General features: G+C 35.4%; 2 protein-coding genes and 1 long non-coding RNA gene across 10 annotated transcripts; 1 reads left to right on the forward strand and 2 right to left on the reverse strand.

Moving 5' to 3' along the window:
* Positions 1–102: 102 nt before the first annotated feature.
* LOC131637321 (uncharacterized) lies at positions 103–11,267 on the reverse strand. Of its 8 annotated transcripts, XM_058907912.1 has the most exons (19): positions 11,218–11,251; positions 11,011–11,125; positions 10,819–10,878; positions 10,496–10,715; positions 9,345–9,534; positions 7,787–8,258; positions 7,289–7,444; positions 7,114–7,185; positions 6,566–6,580; positions 6,353–6,496; positions 6,074–6,276; positions 5,851–5,940; positions 5,312–5,753; positions 4,178–5,091; positions 2,883–4,085; positions 2,084–2,302; positions 1,134–1,994; positions 448–1,027; positions 103–340 (listed from the first exon to the last, which is right to left on the reverse strand). In XM_058907912.1, exons 5-18 carry the CDS (start codon positions 9,364–9,366, stop codon positions 450–452), a joined length of 5,391 nt encoding a protein of 1,796 aa, XP_058763895.1. In that variant the 5' UTR covers positions 9,367–9,534; positions 10,496–10,715; positions 10,819–10,878; positions 11,011–11,125; positions 11,218–11,251; the 3' UTR covers positions 103–340; positions 448–449. The 8 variants fall into 8 exon arrangements, with proteins under 8 accessions (XP_058763895.1, XP_058763894.1, XP_058763897.1 ...); XM_058907911.1 differs by having other exon boundaries at positions 11,011–11,267; XM_058907913.1 differs by having other exon boundaries at positions 104–340; positions 7,114–7,182; positions 11,011–11,267.
* LOC131637325 (uncharacterized) lies at positions 8,590–9,794 on the forward strand. Its single transcript, XR_009294303.1, has 3 exons — positions 8,590–8,657; positions 8,923–9,002; positions 9,429–9,794. It is a non-coding gene; the product is annotated as an uncharacterized LOC131637325 (long non-coding RNA).
* LOC131637319 (protein ABIL1-like) lies at positions 10,500–12,979 on the reverse strand. The gene is made up of 8 exons (XM_058907909.1): positions 12,896–12,979; positions 12,719–12,801; positions 11,994–12,141; positions 11,752–11,851; positions 11,586–11,663; positions 11,435–11,499; positions 10,819–10,878; positions 10,500–10,715 (listed from the first exon to the last, which is right to left on the reverse strand). Exons 1-8 carry the CDS (start codon positions 12,977–12,979, stop codon positions 10,500–10,502), a joined length of 834 nt encoding a protein of 277 aa, XP_058763892.1.
* Positions 12,980–19,219: the final 6,240 nt, after the last annotated feature.

The raw sequence follows: 19,219 nt of genomic DNA on the forward strand, positions 1-19,219 counted from the left end.
AAATATTTATTTTTCTCTCCTTTTAATTATATAAACTAGTAAGAAACCCGTGCTTCCGCACGGGTAATATTTAAACATTTTGGTCGGAAAAAAAATGATCAAATGATATATATCGTACATCCAAATAAATAAGATTTATGAACCAAAGTCATTGTTCCAAAAAGATGAGTTTTGAGCAAGTCACAACATATCAAATTGATAGTTAATAGTTTATACAATTTTTTTGCATGTGATACTCGAGAGACAGCTGCAAAGGACTCTCCAAAACATGTAGCGACGAATAATAAAAAGGAAAACAAAGCTGCAGCATGATTCTCCTAAATGAGTAGGATGTTTGGACCTGAAATGGCAAGTGGACAAAAAAAATCATATATCGTGGAAGTAGAGAACCTAAATCTGTCGGCAATGTTGTGATGGCATGATAAGTTTTTATTTTTAAAAACATACCTTCAAATGTTATGGAACACTTCTTTGAATACAACATTGGTGGTAGAGAGCATAGGTTCCTTATCTTTGTCGTGAATGAGAATCCTTAATCCCTTTTTGGATTTGACTCTTGAGATAGCCACGTATAACTGTCCATGACTAAAAACTTCTTTTGGCAAGTACAAACCAACATTGTCAAGTGACTGGCCTTGAGACTTGTTAATAGTCATGGCAAAGGAAACAATAATTGGAAATTGGCGTCTCACCAGTTTAAATGGCCATGGTGATTGAGAAGGGGACAAAGACATTCTAGGAATATAAAATAAGTTACCAACATTTTTTCCAGAAATGATCTTAGCTTCAATGACATGAGCAGCAAGCCTGGTAACAGTTAGCCTTGTACCATTGCACAAACCTTCAGATTGGTCTAGGTTGCGCATTAACATAATAGTGGCCCCAACTTTTAACTTTATTGAATGGTTAGGCAATCCCGAAGTCTTAAGAGCATTTAGGAACTCGGGTGTCACGTGCTCATATGCATCAAAGCTATTTACATCAGATTTATCAATAGAATCACTGCTAAAGTATTCTTTCTCTTCTCCTACAAAAATTGGTCAATACCTATATTTAGATAAAACATATGGCCAAATAGTTTATTTATTGATTGCAAAAATATTATTATTATTAACGGAAAATAACTTGAATACCTGGAAGAAGGTTTGTTATATATTGGTTGATATCATCGACTACTTCGATTGTTGAAGCTAAGATCGCACGACTTTGAAGATAACTGGAATCAAGATAGTTATGAATGAGATCAGGGTACGTATCTTCAACAATTCCCTTAATCGGATCTGAAAAGTTGGAAATTAAGAACTCATCTGGAATACAAATATCAGCATAGCCATCATTTGGCTCGCACATGGTCCCATCTCCAATTTTTAAAATCCACTCAGAAAAACTCCTTATGTCATCAACTGTAGAAGTAGGCTGACCAGTTTGCAAGCGCATGTTCTTTGTAAGCCTCAAGACTTTACAATGATCCCAAATGTAAGACGCATTGATTGTTGCATGGATAATATCAGATCTAGTACCTCTTGGTATAACAGGGAGAATTTGTCTGAAGTCACCTCCAAACACAACAACCTTTCCTCCAAAAACTCTTTTAGATGCATTTGTGATTCCACTCATAATATCTCTCAAGGATTTGTCGAGTGATTCAAAGCAAAACTTGTTAGCCATAGGAGCCTCATCCCATATGATTAGATCTGTCATCTTTAGAAGCTCAGCAAGATGATCTTGTTTTTCAATGTTGCATATAGAATTCTCTAAAGTAGGGACAGGAATCTTAAATCTGGAATGAGCTGTTCTTCCACCTGGTAATAATAGACTTGCAATCCCACTTGAAGCAACCGGCAAAACAATTTTTTTCTTAGACCTAAGTGCTGCTGATAGAGTGTTCCACATGAAGGTTTTACCAGTGCCACCGTAGCCATATAAAAAAAAAACTCCGCCTTCTTGCTTTTCTACGGCATCCATGATTTCCTCAAAGATGTTTCTTTGTTCATCTATATCAAGGAGACATTTCCAAAGATAGTTGTTAATGGCTATAGAAAGTTGAAGTATTTTAATTTGCAATAACAATGGGTGATATTACCTGTAAGGGAAGCGGAGAGACTTTCAAAAAGTTGTTGTTGAGCAAGAACATCATATTGTCGTTCATCATAAAGGAGTCGATTTCCTGTAAAGGATTCGACATAATCTTTCGGATATGGCATGGTCTTGAAGTCCTTCAAACTTCGATTATTATTTTGCAATAGTGTTTCAATAGCCATGAGTGTCCGTTCTTTTAGCTCGGCATCACTCATTGTCAGACCTAGGATAAAAAAGAAACAAAAACAAAGTTTCAATGCATAAATAATGTATCAATACACCTAATGAACATTGTATAAATGTAAAATTATCTATTATTTAACCGGAACTCATTAATATTAGTTACATTTGGTAATGCAATAGTGACTGCATTACTTGACAAAGTTGAGTTGTTTATTTCCGTAAATGAGGCATTATATATTGTTACACCTAAACAAAGTCTCATTTGCCCCATTTTTAAAATCAACAGTGGCTGCAATATGTAAAACAGCCGCAGCAACTACCAGTTTTGAGGCTAAATAACTTATTGACTCAAAGTTCCATGGTTTAGCATATTATTTTGAGGACAAAGAACTAATTGAACACAACAAACTGCCCTATTACTAATAAGCTAATTGAAACAGTATGTAATTACAATAAAATTGGTTTAGTAAAAATACGCTTTGATCAAATAGTTAGGTAATTTGTATAAAACAATATGTAATAAGTAGAAGAGAGGAAAACTATATTTTACAAAAGGCTGAAGATAAATAATATGATAAAAAAATTGAAACACCGTTAAAAATGTAGGAAAGATTAAATACCTTGATCTCTTGCGAAGACTCGTTGATCATAAAGAATGCCATCTGATAAATACATCCAAGTCTTTCTCCAAACATGTTCCGGTCTATTCATCGATGAAGATAGTAACATGGTAACATATAGCTTTCGTAAAAAATGACCTGAACCCCACTGATGTGCCTCTTTGATGGCCTCGATAAATTCACGATCATCTTGTAAAAAACCCATTGCAAAGCATGCATCTCTAAATGTCTTTAGCTTCTTACCGTCAACCGTCTTGATGTCATTATAGGATAAAGGTCCTTTTTTGACAGTCAGCATCATCCTTAAATAAAACAACTCGCCAGTGCTTTGAGGAACCCAAATGAGTCGACCAATGGTATACCCTCGTTTCCTTGGTTTCCAACTTCGACTTCGTTTATGATAAACAAATTTAGAAACAAAGTCCCCATAAGTTAATAACCTTGCCTCTTCATAAGTCTTGTTTGCTTCGAACCATGCTGTAAACATAGACTCAGTTACACTTGGCTTTAGCAACACATCACCAACTTGCTCATAGTCTTTGTAGTACACAGAGTTTTCGCCTTCCATGTGAAAAAACAATCTTTCTACGGCTGGCTTTCTGCCATGTATAGAATAGGAAAATATCCTCCAACATGCTTCACTTGGGGAGATGTATCGACAATCCAAATATTGCTTGATCTCGTCGACGTTGTTTTTATCTTGGCCTTGTATGATTGCAGAAATTCTATCGGAACCTTTGTTTATATATTTGAAAAGGTATTTGATAGAAGTACTCTGGTTGCACCATTCCATGTTAATGTGGGCTTCGTACTTCAACAACAAACTTGGATTGTGTGGAACAACATGACCACTATGAAAGATGATTCCATTTTTTTCAATGGTGTGTTTGTTGTCTCTTCGCCTATAAACAGGATACCCTTCTTGGTCCACGATCGTCGTAGGTTGAAACTTCTTAGGGTAAAACTTGGTGCACCTCCCATCTTTCGTGCAAGGTGTCTTGGGATTTAACAAACCACAAGGACCATGAACCATGTGAGCTTTGACCAAACTGTACAACCGAGGGTGTGTTTCTGGATCGGGCACTTCAGCACTAATGATCTTGTCAATGTCTTCTGGACTTGGATATTTGTTTGAAGGATGCAAGAAGATTAATATATGGGCATGAGGCAATCCTCTCTTTTGAAACTCAATGGTGTACATATCTACAATTGGAAAAGCATAAATAATTCAGAATTACTGTTAGTAATTTTAAACACTTATATGTCATTAGAGTTAAGAGGGAGAATAAACTCACAGGCAAGTACTTTTCCAAGAACACCTTTTTTGGTTAAATCTGTAAGCAATTGATCAAACTTGATTTTGAAGACTCTTGAGATGATATCCGGTCGATCTTGAGGTTTCAAGTGAAGAGGTCTAAGCACTCTTTGAATCTCAGGCCAATTTGGATTACAAGTAAAGGTAATAAACAAATCAGGAAATCCAACTTTACTGCATATAGCCATTCCATCATAGTACAATTGATCCATAAACCTACGACCTCCGACAAAGGAGGAAGGCAAAACCACTCGTTTACCTATGCTGTTCCCTTGGGCTTGACTTTGGTCTCCCTCTTCATTTAAAGAGTTGTACTTGGAAACTCGAAGTTTTGGTTGATTTTTACGTAGCCATTCTAGTTTCTCAGACTCTAACATTGTGTAACCATCGACCAGAAATTGCTGGAACAACCTTCTAGAAGATAATAAAGTCTTAGCTTCATTTAACCTGGTTTGAATGCGGTATGCCAAGAACTCCCGAATTGTGAGCCTGTTTCGTATGCTGTTATTGTTGGCAGGCAAGTCCCTATGAGCTACATCAGGTCTATAACCGTCCTCACCATAAGGAAAAATCAAAGGATACTGGTAAGCCATGTAAGCAGCATGCAGCTCGTTGATTCTCTGAAGTCCCCCACCTCTTGTTTGCATAATGATATCACGCATTTCTGCCGTGTCAATATCACCCACAACCAAGGCTGCAACTTCAGACACAGTAGGTTGGTTATATACCCTTCCGTCGGTGCTTCGGTTAGAAATGAGGCGTAGCTTGAGGTTTTGAGTTTCCCCACTATTTAACCATTGTTTCGCCATTTGAAAGCTCTTTGCATGGGGATTGAATTCGTACAGCATATTGGACAACTGGTTTACAACATCAGAATCAATGTTCTCCTTGTTCCTGTCATTAGGAAAAAGGTTGTCATAACTTGAATGGGCTTTTAGGTAATGTGACAGTAAACATTCATAGCCCCAATGATATCAGAATTGTAAAACATGTGACAAAGAGTATTCAAATGCCTAATTATATAGGTAAGGTAAAAAAGTGACAGTGAGTATAAATGAGGCTTATTAACTAAGTCATGTTAAACATGCGACAGTGTGTATTCATAGGCTATTACCGAAGTCCATCCATCCGGTTTTCGACTTCATTTTCCGTGTCATATATATATAACTGTGCAAATTTCGGTTTTTGCCCCTGAGGAGGGAGCAAACTTCCTATTCGATGACACGTTTGACCTTGTATCCTCATTGTTGGAGGCCCGCGACCATTGTTAAAACGATTGTCTATCTTTGCTCCGGGTGATGTGAATGCAAACATCATATTGTATAGTCGGATATGTTGTTGAAACTTCCGGCTAACTATACTGTTGTGATCCCATAAAAGTTTTGCAAGTAGCTCAGGAGGCTCTTTTAGCAATGGTAGTTCAACTTTGCCGTTACCACAGCACATCATAAACTTTGGGTTAGCTGAATGTGTACTTTTGTGCATTCTTTCTTGATACCACATCCTTGCTTTGCAATAACAACATTCGAGAAGTGGGGAACCGATATCGTAATATTCTACATAAGCATAGAATGTAGGAAATTTAGAAAAGGAAAGCATAATGGTTTAATACTGGTAGTAAATGTAAACATGTGCTGGAGAAAAACTATTTACCCTCAGAATGTCCTATTGCATTATCATGGATTGTAAAAGGTGCTTCAACATCTTCTGGGTCAGAACAGTTATCCTCGTCGGATAGGTATGCTGTAATAAACATACACAGGAAATTTAGACATGAGACAAAGGCGTATAATTGACTCCGACGTTCTATTCACAGTTATTGTTAAAATTTGTAACTAACTAAAATTCAGAGTGATAGAAGACTTATCAAGCATACTTGCAAACGGGTCGTAGTCGCTGTCCTCATTGGAGTCGCTATTAAAATCCATATTAATCGTAGGTGTAAAAATAGGACACGGTGGCTCCGTTCTACGATGGTGATTCGTCGTGGACTGTGACATTTGCGTTACCTCGTGAGAAACATGATTGTTGGATATATTTCCTATTTGCCGAGCAGGTGGGGTCTCCTTAATGACATTACTATTGAAAGGAATGATGCATCAGTTATATTAATACAGTAGGCATTGTATAGAATGAAGGAATACATGTTTGGTACCTTGGTCCGGGCGTATTATTTGGAATGGGTTGCGTCCGATTACTCGTTTGGCTGGGTCGTAACTCCTTGAAATTCAACCCCGGCTCTGGATCAGGCATTTGTTTTCTTGGCCTGCCTCTAGGTCGTTTGGGAGCATCAACACAACTGTGTTCAAGGTTAGTTAGTTACATCTCCAGTAAATGACTTGCAGAATTCGATGAAAAAGCACATTACCAATTTGATAAGCATCTGTGATTAAGAAATTATTGAATATCAGAATTACAAAATGCATTCCTACACAAAATTCATTTGGATTTTAGTCCTCAAACAGGAGAGGTTTAGACATGTATTATTGTTTAAATAGTAGGTTATTATGATGGTTCTACATTTTTGTTAGAGTTACTTTCCTGTCATGCATGAACTGGACAATTAGGATTAAAAATATTTTCTATACACAATGGAAAATACAGGTGTTTTAAAAACTAACATTGGAAGCTTGGTTCATTTCATAACATTTTAATAGCAACAATGTATAACCCTTTTGAAAAAATCACGGTTACGTAGTGAATAACCGTGGAACCATAACCAAGACAAACAAAGTGAAACCATAACCATCCTCAAACTAAATATTAATTGAGGTGCCGCTAGACCAAGCCACGTCTCATAATCTATTTCTTCTACTTAATTGATTGAATATAAACAGTTTATTTTCAGTGCAATAAGGTTGGCCCTAAAATATTAAACAATAGTTGAAACAGTAAGGTGTTGCGAATTTCCCATACCTCGGTCTTGCTATGGCCTGCGACGTGTGGTTTGTATGGCATGGTTGTTGTTCTGCCATTGTTGGATTACTACTTCATATAAAACAGTATGGATTAAACAATGAAAGACAAAAAAAGTACATGTCAAAACATAATATAGTTTTAAGATTATAAGTTAAGGTGAAAACATATGTACCTTGTTTGTCTGGTGTAACCGAGGTTCAAATTCGCCGTGTGATGCCCTTCCTCTCTTTCAAGTATAGGAAACTTTCTGGTTAAGTTCCTAGCCATATTTGGAACTCCATAGTGATTCTTAGGCCTACCTCTCACTGGTCTGGGAATTTGTGGTAAGCTGTTAACATCAAAACCATAGAATCCATTATAAACAGGGATGTAATGAAGTTTCAAGCCTATACACATCGAGTTAATGGTTATACATGTAGAGGCCTAGTGTAAACAACATTAGTTAACAAAAATATAAACCTCATTCATGGAGCAATTTTGTCCTTAACCTGAATCCTGAGTAATTTGTTTCAAGCTTAACTTGACACACCAGTTAATGGGACAGCCACCAATAGCATAGTTAAATAAATAGGACAATGTGTTATCTTGATAAGCAAGTAAGGGCTACATAGAGAAATATATAGAGGTGAGTAACTAAGTTGGTGTGAAATAGGTAAGGGATTGCACTAACGTGTTTATCGTAGAAGAACTTCCAGCTTCACCGATGATGTTTTCACTTGCAGGCAGATTTTGATTAGCTTTCAATGAGGAAGGAGTAATTCCCTCATTTTCCTTCACCGCAGAAGTGGATGCAAATTTTAAAAATAGATTTGTTGCCAAGTTATCTATCGGTCGGGACCTTATATTTGTTTTAAAGGTGTGTCTTGTTACGCTAGGTCCCGAACCTTCAAAACCTACACTAATACCAAGTGACTGTCCAGAAATGACAGTTCTTGCAGTACTGTTTTGAAATGATGGACTCAATTCGGACAAAGGTTGCCTCGGCGTGAATGACATTGGAGTTTCAAGCGGCAGTTGTTGGTGAGGATTGTATTTTTGACGTTTGGAACGATTCTCTTTCAAAAGCATCGACCTTCTTGATCGTGCCTTTTTCGCGCTACGTTTTCTGTCAAATGGGTCCATACTTTGCAACTTTAAGAGAGCTACAACAAACCACCCAATTTAAATTGAATAGAGTTAGAAGGTGTAATTTAAATCCACAGGATATTAATCTATAAGTATGCACACATTGTCCTATTGACAATCCCTGTTACGATGCATTAAATGTACCAAGGGAGTTCATACAGAATGATCCAAGTTCATGACAGGCAGATTGTGTTAATAAATAATCAGCCATATTTTGGTGGTTGGCATATCATAAACTCCTTACACTTAGCATAAATGACTTACACCTACTGAATTTATTGTAAGGTTGGTAACATATCCAGAAATATATAAATTGACCTTAAGTAGAGGAAATTTTAACCGGACTCTGCTATGATGTTATCCTGAATTCAGACAACCATCATTCATACCATTCCTTGTTAGCATTTCAAATTAAGGTTAGTAACTCAACCACTATCAGCTTATTATCTATTTCAAAAAAAGAATCATCCTAAGGTTGGGCAGTACCATGGTTAGATTCATGACTATTATTAGAATGGATGCATAGTAATTGTTCTTATAGATCTCATTCAAATCTGTGGTAAATCCTTTAAAATGTTGTAGACAAAAGAACCAAATAGTTTATTATGTTCCATTGATGTGCTTAGCTGCTTATATTTTAAGAACAATGAATATTTTTACCTGTCAATCCGATTTGTTTAGGAGTCAACTGAATGAGAAATTTGTCCTCACATGGAAGACAAGCATCCCATAAGCTTCATCAATTCTGCAACTTGTTAAAGGTGATAAACTGTTTTGTCTTATTATTTTTATTTTCAAATAGTCTAAAATATAACATAGCCCTTCCAGTCAGTATTTTTTAGGTCCTTATTGAATATCTGTGATATATTAATGTTAATCAAATCGATGTTTTTAACAGCAAGAAGAAAAAAATTCCAATAAGCATGTGTAATTAAAAAAAAGCAAACAAATATCAACCTTCACTTTAGATGAGTCCTTATGTTTCCTAAACATCTAAACATGTATGAGTAATAGACATAAAGATATTCAAAGAATACTGACAAGACATGAAAATGGTAAAAGTGATATGTAAAGTAAAAGTTAAACAATGCTCATTGACTTACCGTGTAATGAAGCACCATGCATTTATGGTTGAAGTGACAACAATCTCCATGCTTTCCCTAAATGATGGAATTTGTACTCTGCAGCAGGTCATATGTCGCAGCATCTTACACAATGGAGGCAATGGAGGCAGTTTCCAAGAAAGAATGCAGTCTAGTATAAACTGTGACAGGCCCTAGATAACTTGAAAGTCTGCTTTACACAAAAGATAAAGATAAGAACCTCTCTGCTTGGTAATAGGTACTTTGGTAGATCATAAGTATACAAATTATGAACAATTTAAAGTCATCATGATAAATAGGTAGAGGCTATTAAAAAAGTAAAATATAAACCATGGAAAGGTCGCGTCCCATTTTTAGAAAAGTGTAATTTATACCAGTTGCAATTGATAACTTAACATTGGTATAAATGTTTAGTGATAACACTTATTTTATGATTTAGCTAAAGGTTTATGTGGCAGGAAAAAATTATCAGTATGCATTGTAGGGTATGAATAACTCTATATTTTTAAAAACTGTTTCTTCACATTGAATAGGTAAAATCCTCTCAATAAGGTAGAATAAGGTAGAATAATGGCATCAAGTTGGTTAACAATAGTTTTGCCAAGGCAAGTATGTGAAGTTATCAGAATTGAATAATGGCAGCAAGGTAGAATAATGCCAACGTGATAACTATATTAATAAATTTGAAGCAAGGCAGCAAGGTAAAAATTGTTTTGCCGGTTGCTAAGGGTCTCTAACTTAGACAGAATATTGTCAAACTCATAAAGGTATGCAGGTGTTTACACTATTCAGTAAGTTATGGTATGCAGCAAAGATTATTCTTTCATTTAGTCATATTGCATGAACATATCTATTTGTTAGAACTTGCATAACATTTGGGCTCCTCATATAGAAACATAATATTTTACACTGCAATATTTTTAAATATAATAGCATGGATAAAACAGCAGCCATGAATAGGCAGTAGACAATTAATAACCATTACAAAAGCTAATTCAATACGAGTTAAGGAGTTTAGGACCATTAGAAATGGCATGTTCAAATTAAAATTGACATTGGCCAACAAAATACTGTTTTAACAGTTGGATTGTAACCTTACAAAATACTGGTTAAGTATCAAAATAAGAGCCAAACTTCCTTAACAAACCCACCATATTAGTCATTTTTGAGCTGCTTTGTCTTTTTTCCATTCTTGGACTTAGTGGCCGATTGTTTAGGAGTGAGCTCTTCAGCCTGAATGAGGTCGTTGATTGAGGTCGACGTAGCGACCCTCTTGGCAGGAGTACTGCTGCAGCTTGCAGAAGGACTCCCCTTATGGTCAGCAGCAGAATCTGGTTGAGCAACGCTCGATTGTTCGCAAGTTTGTGTGACCTAAATAATGCCGAATAAAATGGAGTTACCAAGGAGTTACCAAGGAGAATCAAATAACGTTGTGTTTTTGTAAATAAACCAAAGTCAAATTGCATAAACCTACTTGGTTTGGATTAAGAGATGGAGAAGTAGTGTCCATTTCCAAATCAGCAGCAGTTGTTACCTTAGGAATACATAATGGTAAAGTGTACATTGAATTAGAAACATAATTTGCTAGGGCAACAAAATGGAGGAAAGAACAGTGGAATCATTTTAGAGATTTAGTGGAAATAATGCAATAAAAAATGTTGCTAACCTCATTTGTTGTGAGGTACGTGTCAAACTTATTGTAAAGGCCGTCTTCGGTAAGTATCTTCACGATAGAGAATCGTCGGAATTGTGATTGATATTTGATACGAAACACCATTTGTCTGTTCAAAAATTGTTGCAATCAGACTTCGAACTTTCAAAGTGCTTCAACATACCGATATTTTATTAATCGTATTTGATTCACGAATCATACAATTAACATTAGACTTCAACATGAAAATGATAAGCAATTAAACTCGATTTTCTCAATGCGTATGTTTCGTGCGCCTAATGAGCCATAAGATATCGCTTCCGTGCAACGATCTTCTATGACGCGGCCCGACCTTTGGAGTAGCCTACAGAAATAGTTAAGCCATTAAATTTACAAATCCAAAACTAGGAAAGTGAGACAATTCAGAAGAAAAACTCACTTGGAAATGAAATGTAGGATTTGATACTTTCGCTAACACTTTCAAACCGTCGCGAACAGGCATCACTAGTATAGTTTTTAAAATGGAAAAAGTTAGAAGAACATAACATTAATGTTATTTTGATAAGAACATGAAATGTTATGTATGTTACCAAAAGCCAAATTGTTGTGCTTGTTATTTGTAGCAGTTGCTGGCTTCAAATTCTCTTGTGATTTTTCAAGGATAGGAGCTGATCATGAAAAGCAATTAAATTATAATTGATTTTCCATAAATAAAAAAGTTGTATTTATATCAAAAGATTATATGAAAAATATTACATGATGATAAATATCTTGTATGAAATCTTGGCAATTTCTCCCTCCATTGCATATTTGAGATTGAAAGTTTATCAGCATATTGCTCACATGAGAAAAGTCTCTGCCAAAAAACTTCATCAGTACGAACACTGAACACTGACACATGTCAAACATTTATTAGACTGAACACTGACATATGTCGAACACTGACTAGACGTTTAATCTGAAATAAGTTGATATTAAGTGATTAATAATATACTAACTTGTTTGAGGCATTGAATTTTTATCTCAGCATCAGAAAATGAATTTGTGTGAGAAATAAGTCCTTCAAGATTAGAAGAAACATTTCCAAGATGATCAACCACAGTCACCATAGCTCTACATATGTATTCTTTTGTGTTTTCCATAACACTGCAATTCAATGGACAAATTCCAATATGTCACGGGTCAATATATCCAAATACTAACAAACAAAAACAAATTTACTTTTACACTAAAGTTACAAAGTGCAATATATTTTATAATTTTTTTTACCATAATATAAGTTTTTTTTTTGACTTATCACCACCGGTATAGTCTGATTCGGGGGTCAGTTCTGACATCAAGTGGGTTCAGCCCCCTCCCGATCAAAGTTGTGGGGATCGACCCGTGGTTCTCCCTACCAAGTTTAGCGTCAATCATCACTGGACCAACTAACCATCGCTAATATAGTTCATTTTACAATACCAATAAATAATTAATGTTATTTTTCCTATTATACCCTTAAATATTTATTTTTCTCTCCTTTTAATTATATAAATTTATCTTACTCATATTATTAATAAAAGACAATTTTATAAAAATTTTCATAGTTTTTTCTTTTCATACAACAATCATTACTTTTTTTAATACGTGTGAAAAGTTCAAAACGATTTATAATAAAAAAAGTGGAGGTAATATACAACAAAATGAAATGAAGAAGTAAGTATGGTAAGTTTAAATTACTCACTCTTTTTTCTTTTCACTTTCTAAGAATGTTGTTTCACAGTAATCAGCAGCATAATGAAGCTGAGACCTCAATTCTCTTAGCTCCTAAAATTAACCAAATTATAAAAACTTCACTCAAAATGAAAAAAAAAAAAAACTTTAGAATATCATAAACACAACAAAATAGATATATACAAACCTGAAGAGATTTCAGAAAGTGCATGTTTTCTTCTTCTTCTTCTTCATGTTCACCTTCAGAAAGAGACTTCAACTTCACATCCATGTCAATTCTTCAGATGAAAAATATCAACAAAGTTTCAAGTTATGAAGAATAAAAGTAAGGATAAGATAACAAGATTCTTCAAGACTTGTGAATTTATGTCATGGTTTTGTGTGTAACTTATAAAGTGAATAATGAAAGAAACAAAAACTCAATTAAGTGACAATTCATAACAAAACATGTTGGAAAAATGACAAAATAAAAGTTTATAGTCCGTGACATTTTGTTCTTCTTTTATTTGTTTTTTTATATTAAAAAAGTGTGGTAATGAGTGAGAGAAATAACAGGTCAGAAAGTATAGTACTAGTATTACATGTTATGAAAGTGATAGTACTAATTAAAATTGTGATTTGGAACTATTGATTGAGATTAACATCTGAAATTCTATTGATAAAGACAAGATTGTGTTGCTTTTACTCTTGATACTATTTTAATATATGTTGTAAATACAGAATTATTAATTAAGTTACTTCATTTTTTGAATGGTCCTGGTTAGTTAGGTGGGTATGGATTGGAATTTAGAAGATTTTTATAATTTATGCAAGTTTGATTTATAATAGGCTAAATTACAGTTTTGGTCCCCCTTTTTTGACATTTTCACGATTTTGGTCCCCCTATTTTCTTTTTAAACAGTTTTGGTCCCCCATCCAAATTTTGAGCCAACTGGTCATGTACTATTCATGTACGGTCATGTACTGTTCATGTACGGTTCATGTGCGGATCATACACTGTTTATGAACAAAATTGGGATGGGGGACTAAAACTGTTTAAAAAGAAAATAGAGGGACCAAAATCGTGAAAATACCAAAACAGGGGGACTAAAACTGTAATTTAGCCTTTATAATACTTAACTATTTGATTATAGTAGAAACGGGGCGCAACAACATAGTTGAGGGTGCAGACCTAAAACTTTGGCGTGTTTCGCAAAAAATAAAAACGGTGCGGGCTCGCATACATTGTATCTTTTAAGTTTAAAAATACAAAAAATTATGTTAATATTTGCGTCTGTAAGAGTCCGAAAAAAATAGGACGGGGCGGACATGTTAGACCGTGCGGACCAAGAATGTATATAATAGTTTATAAATTATTTGTAACTAATTAAAATAAAATGTTCAAAGTAAATTATAGATAAATACTTGATTAAGATTGTTGGAATAATTTATTAAATTTACTCTTAATTAGGTTCTATAATCAAACATGTAGATGCACATGCAAATGTTTTGTTTCATGTGATATGCAAGCACATTTGTAAAGGATGCCTCACATAGAAGAAATGAAAATGTGCATGTAGTGTTTCATCTAAGTAAATGTTGATTTTGAAGGGTATGATAATTAATCAAGAATATTAAGTATATGAAAATAATTTGGCTGGTGAGGATGAAAGAAAGAAATGGAAAGTTATAGACGTGCTTGTTTCTCACTACATTGACCAGTATTCATAAAATTAGCAATGCATGTGCAATGCTTGGAATTGCTATACTTCAAATTAACTCAAAGGCTATACGATCACTTTTTCTTTTACTTAGATCTAATGATTTATACATTTAATGTTTAACATGGCTTGAATATGGTAATGTTATATATTTGATGAAATGATAAGGACAGTTTAGATGTGGTGAAGTGAACATTCTATAGGAAGATATATATAGTGGACTTATAAGATTAGCACTCAAACTTTCAAGTTAGTAAGAAAATCAAGACTAGAGTGAGTTATGAAAAAACAAAGAGAAAAATGGAACACAAAGAATGGAGAAAAATTATAGAAGACCAAAAAAAGCATACAAGTCACGGGCACTTATAATTTAAAGTGGCACGATTCACCCTCCAAAGGCCATAGTGGGGCGCCACAAGCACAATGGCGCAATCTCATCTTTCTGCTTAGGCGGGAATGCAGTTTAAGTTGAAAAGCGCGACACAACTATAGAATAGCTCAAAGTGATTTCACGTGTTTCTAATTTTAATTTAAAATAGAGAAACTTGTTTAGGGATTAAAGGTCTGATTTTATATTGTCTAAGGTTTTTTTAGTTAGAGAAAAGTGAAAAATAAAGGTCATCAAAAGGAGTTCATTCTTCATCATTCTAAATCTTAAACTTTCCAATTGTAAAATCCATGAATCCTTAAGAAAAAGTGGATAGTCCCTTCAGATTAGGTTCCATATAGAGGATTCTACCATAAATATGTGATTAGGTTCCATATAGACGACATTGTTGATTTTCCGTCTAGTCAAGATGATTTGGTAATTCATGAAGAACAAACTCAAAATCCTCAAGAACAAGTGTTATAAGAACCAATACCTTTGCGGAGATCCACTAGAGAAAGGAGAAATGTTATTCCAGATGATTGCATAGTCTTTCTCCAAGAATATGAGGGAAATAATGGTATAAAGGAAGATGATCCAATCAAATTATGTCAAGCCATGCTGGATTCCAACTCGAAAAAGTGGATTGAAGAAATGAAGGAGAAATATAAGTTCATACAAGAAAATAAAGTTTGGGAACTTGTCTGTTACCACAATGTGTGAAACCCATTGGTTGCAAATGGATAATTAAGACCAACTTATAACGGTAATGTAAAAAGGTATAAAGCTCGTCTTGTGGCTAAGGGTTATAATCAAAAGGAAGGAATTAACTTTAAAGAGACTTTCTCTCTGGTTTCATCCAAAGACTCTTTTAGGACAATCATGGCTCTTGTTGCACAGTATGATATATGTTAGAACAAGATTTGTTCTGATCAATTATCTTAGTTTTGATGATAACAATAATATGAATTTTGCTTAAGATAATATGGTACTCTAATCCAATGCAATTTCCTTTTCAGGAAATATATAAAGAGTACACATAATTCAGCGCTCAGAAGCTTTGTCTCAAGGGTTCAGCATGCAACATCAGAACATGGTCTGGCAAGACATCAGAAGATGGTCGAAGCAGAATCAGAACATGGGTCTATGGAAGCATCAGAAGAACAAGAGAACAGAAGCACTGAAGTTCTGATGGTATCACGCTCAGAAGCACTTCAAGGTCAGAAGATCAGAAGATGCTATGCACCAAGCTGTTTGACTCTGATGATATTCAAACGTTTTATTCACAAACATCAGATCAGAAGGAAGTACAAGTGGCAAGCTACGCTGACTGACAAAAGGAACGTTAAAAGCTACTAAAGGCTACGTCAGTAGACACAGCGTGAACAAGGCTCGAGGTAGTTGACAAAAGCGTATAACATTAAATGCGATGCTGTACGGAACACGCAAAGCATTAAATGCACTCAACGGTCATCTTCTCCAACGCCTATAAATATGAAGTTCTGATGAGAAGCAAGGTTAACGATTTTGCACCAAAACAACTCATATTAACTTGCTGAAACTCTGTTCAAAATCAAAGCTCAGAATCTTCATCTTCATCAAAGCTCACTACATTGCTGTTGTAATATATTAGTGAGATTAAGCTTAAACGTTAAGAGAAATATCACAGTTTGTGATTATCGCTTTTAAGAAGCATTTGTAATACTCTTAGAATTGATTACATTAAGTTGTAAGGAACTAGAGTGATCGTGTGGATCAGAATACTCTAGGAAGTCTTAGAGGTTATCTAAGCAGGTTGTAACTAGAGTGATCGTGTGGATCAGTATACTCTAGAAAAGTCTTAGAGGGTATCTAAGCAGTTGTTCCTGGAGTGATCAGTGTGTGATCAGAAGACTCTGGAAGACTTAGTTGCTGACTAAGTGGAGAACCATTGTAATCCGTGCGATTAGTGGATTAAATCCTCAGTTGAGGTAAATCATCTCTGCGGGGGTGGACTGGAGTAGTTTAGTTAACAACGAACCAGGATAAAAATAACTGTGCAATTTATTTTTATCTGTCAAGTTTTTAAAGCTACACTTATTCAAACCCCCCCTTTCTAAGTGTTTTTCTATCCTTCAATTGGCATCAGAGCGCCGGTTCTAAGGTGCAAGCACTTAACCGTGTTTAGAAAAGATTCAGGAAGAGAAAAACGCTTCAGTAAAAGATGGTTGATGAAAGTGAAAAGTCTACACCTGCATCTACATCTGGCTCTGCTGAGCAATACAACGGTAACAATGGTTATACTAGACCGCCGGTATTTGATGGTGAAAACTTTGAATACTGGAAAGATAAACTGGAAAGTTACTTTCTTGGTCTAGATGGTGATCTATGGGATCTTCTGATGGATGGTTACAAACATCCAGTAAATGCCAGAGGCGTAAAGCTGAGAAGGCAAGAAATGAATGATGATCAGAAGAAGCTTTTCAGGAATCATCATAAATGCAGAACTGTTTTGCTGAATGCTATCTCTCATGCTGAGTTTGAGAAGATATCTAACAGGGAAACGGCCTATGACATATATGAGTCCTTGAAAATGACTCATGAAGGAAATGCTCAAGTCAAGGAGACTAAAGCTCTAGCTTTAATCCAGAAGTATGAAGCCTTCAAGATGGAGGATGATGAAGACATTGAAAAGATGTTTTCAAGATTTCAAACTCTTACTGCTGGATTGAGAGTTCTTGACAAGGGATACACCAAGGCTGATCACGTAAAGAAGATCATCAGAAGCTTACCCAGAAGATGGGGTCCTATGGTGACTGCATTCAAGATTGCAAAGAATCTGAATGAAGTTTCTCTGGAAGAGCTTATCAGTGCCTTGAGAAGTCATGAAATAGAGCTGGACGCAAATGAGCCTCAAAAGAAAGGTAAGTCTATTGCATTAAAATCCAATATCAAGAAATGCACTAACGCTTTTCAGGCTAGAGAAGAAGATCCTGAAGAATCAGAATCTGAAGAAGAAGATGAACTGTCTTTGATCTCCAGAAGGCTAAATCAACTCTGGAAGACCAAGCAAAGGAAGTTCAGAGGCTTCAGAAGTTCAAAGAAATTTGAACGTGGAGAATCTTCTGATGACAGAAGATTTGACAAGAAGAAGGTCATGTGCTATGAATGCAATGAGCCTGGACACTTCAAGAATGAATGTCCAAAACTTCAGAAGGAAAATCCCAAGAAGAAGTTTCATAAGAAGAAAGGTCTTATGGCAACCTGGGATGAGTCAGAAGATGATTCAGACTCTGAAGATGAGCAGGCTAATTGTGCGCTGATGGCGACAGAAGATGACGGATCAGAATCTACATCAGAATCAGATTCTGAAGAGGTATTTTCTGAACTTACTAGAGATGAGTTAGTTTCCGGTCTAACTGAACTTCTGGAACTCAAGTCTCAGATTAGTCTCAAATACAAAAAGCTGAAAAAGCTATTTGAATTTGAAACAAAGAAGCTTGAGTTGGAGAATTCTGAATTAAAAGAAAAACTTTTAAAATTATCCAATAATGTTGGATCTCCTTCTGATTCAGAAAAATCCACTCCTAGTCTAAACCATATTCTGAAAGAATATGATTTAAGTTTCAGGAAGTTCTTATCTAGAAGTATTGGCAGAAGTCAGCTAGCTTCTATGATATATGCTGTGTCTGGAAACAAAAGAGTCGGCATTGGTTTTGAGGGTGAAACCCCATACAAACTTGAACCTGTTGATGAAATGAAATTCACATACAAGCCATTGTATGATCAGTTCAAGTATGGCCACTCCCATGATATTAGGCACACTTCACATGCTCAAAGTTTTCACATAACACACACCAAAAGGCATGTGACACAACCTAGGAAATATCATGAAACTCACATTAAAAATTATCATGCTGTTCCTCCTATTGCTTACAATGTTAAACCCAAGTTCAATCAGAACTTGAGAAAATCTAACAAGAAAGGACCCAAGAAAATGTGGGTACCTAAGGATAAGATTATTCCTATTGCAGATATCCTTGACTGCAAAAAGGACAAAGCACAACATGTCATGGTACCTGGACTCTGGATGCTCACGACACATGACAGGAAGAAGGTCTATGTTCCAAGACCTGGTGCTTAAGTCTGAAGGAGAAGTCAAGTTTGGAGGAGATCAGAAGGGCAAGATAATTGGCTCTGGAACTATAAAGTCTGGTAACTCTCCTTCCATTTCTAATGTACTTCTTGTAGAAGGTTTAACACATAACCTCTTATCTATCAGTCAATTGAGTGACAATGGTTATGATATAATCTTTAATCAAGAGTCTTGCAAGGCTGTAAATCAGAAGGATGGCTCAATCCTATTTACAGGCAAGAGGAAGAACAACATTTATAAGACAAGATCTTATGAGTCAGAAGGTGACTTGTCTTATGTCTGTTTCTGAAGAGCAGTGGGTCTGGCACA

The sequence above is a fragment of the Vicia villosa genome, unplaced genomic scaffold, assembly GCF_029867415.1.
Source record: "Vicia villosa cultivar HV-30 ecotype Madison, WI unplaced genomic scaffold, Vvil1.0 ctg.001966F_1_1, whole genome shotgun sequence".
Lineage (NCBI taxonomy): Eukaryota > Viridiplantae > Streptophyta > Magnoliopsida > Fabales > Fabaceae > Vicia > Vicia villosa.

Excerpts from the sequence above, each read along its gene's own strand:
- LOC131637319 (XM_058907909.1), bottom strand. The coding sequence starts at position 12,979 with ATGGATGTGAAGTTGAAGTCTCTTTCTGAAGGTGAACATGAAGAAGAA. Across the intron at positions 11,852-11,993 it reads AAATTCAATGCCTCAAACAA|AGACTTTTCTCATGTGAGCA; the intron begins GTTAGTATATTA and ends GTTTTTTGGCAG. Across the intron at positions 11,664-11,751 it reads TACAAGATATTTATCATCAT|CTCCTATCCTTGAAAAATCA; the intron begins GTAATATTTTTC and ends TTTCATGATCAG.
- LOC131637321 (XM_058907911.1), bottom strand. The coding sequence starts at position 9,366 with ATGCATGGTGCTTCATTACACG. Across the intron at positions 7,445-7,786 it reads AGTTCTTCTACGATAAACAC|CTTACCACAAATTCCCAGAC; the intron begins GTTAGTGCAATC and ends TGATGTTAACAG. Across the intron at positions 1,028-1,133 it reads TATAACAAACCTTCTTCCAG|GAGAAGAGAAAGAATACTTT; the intron begins GTATTCAAGTTA and ends CAATTTTTGTAG.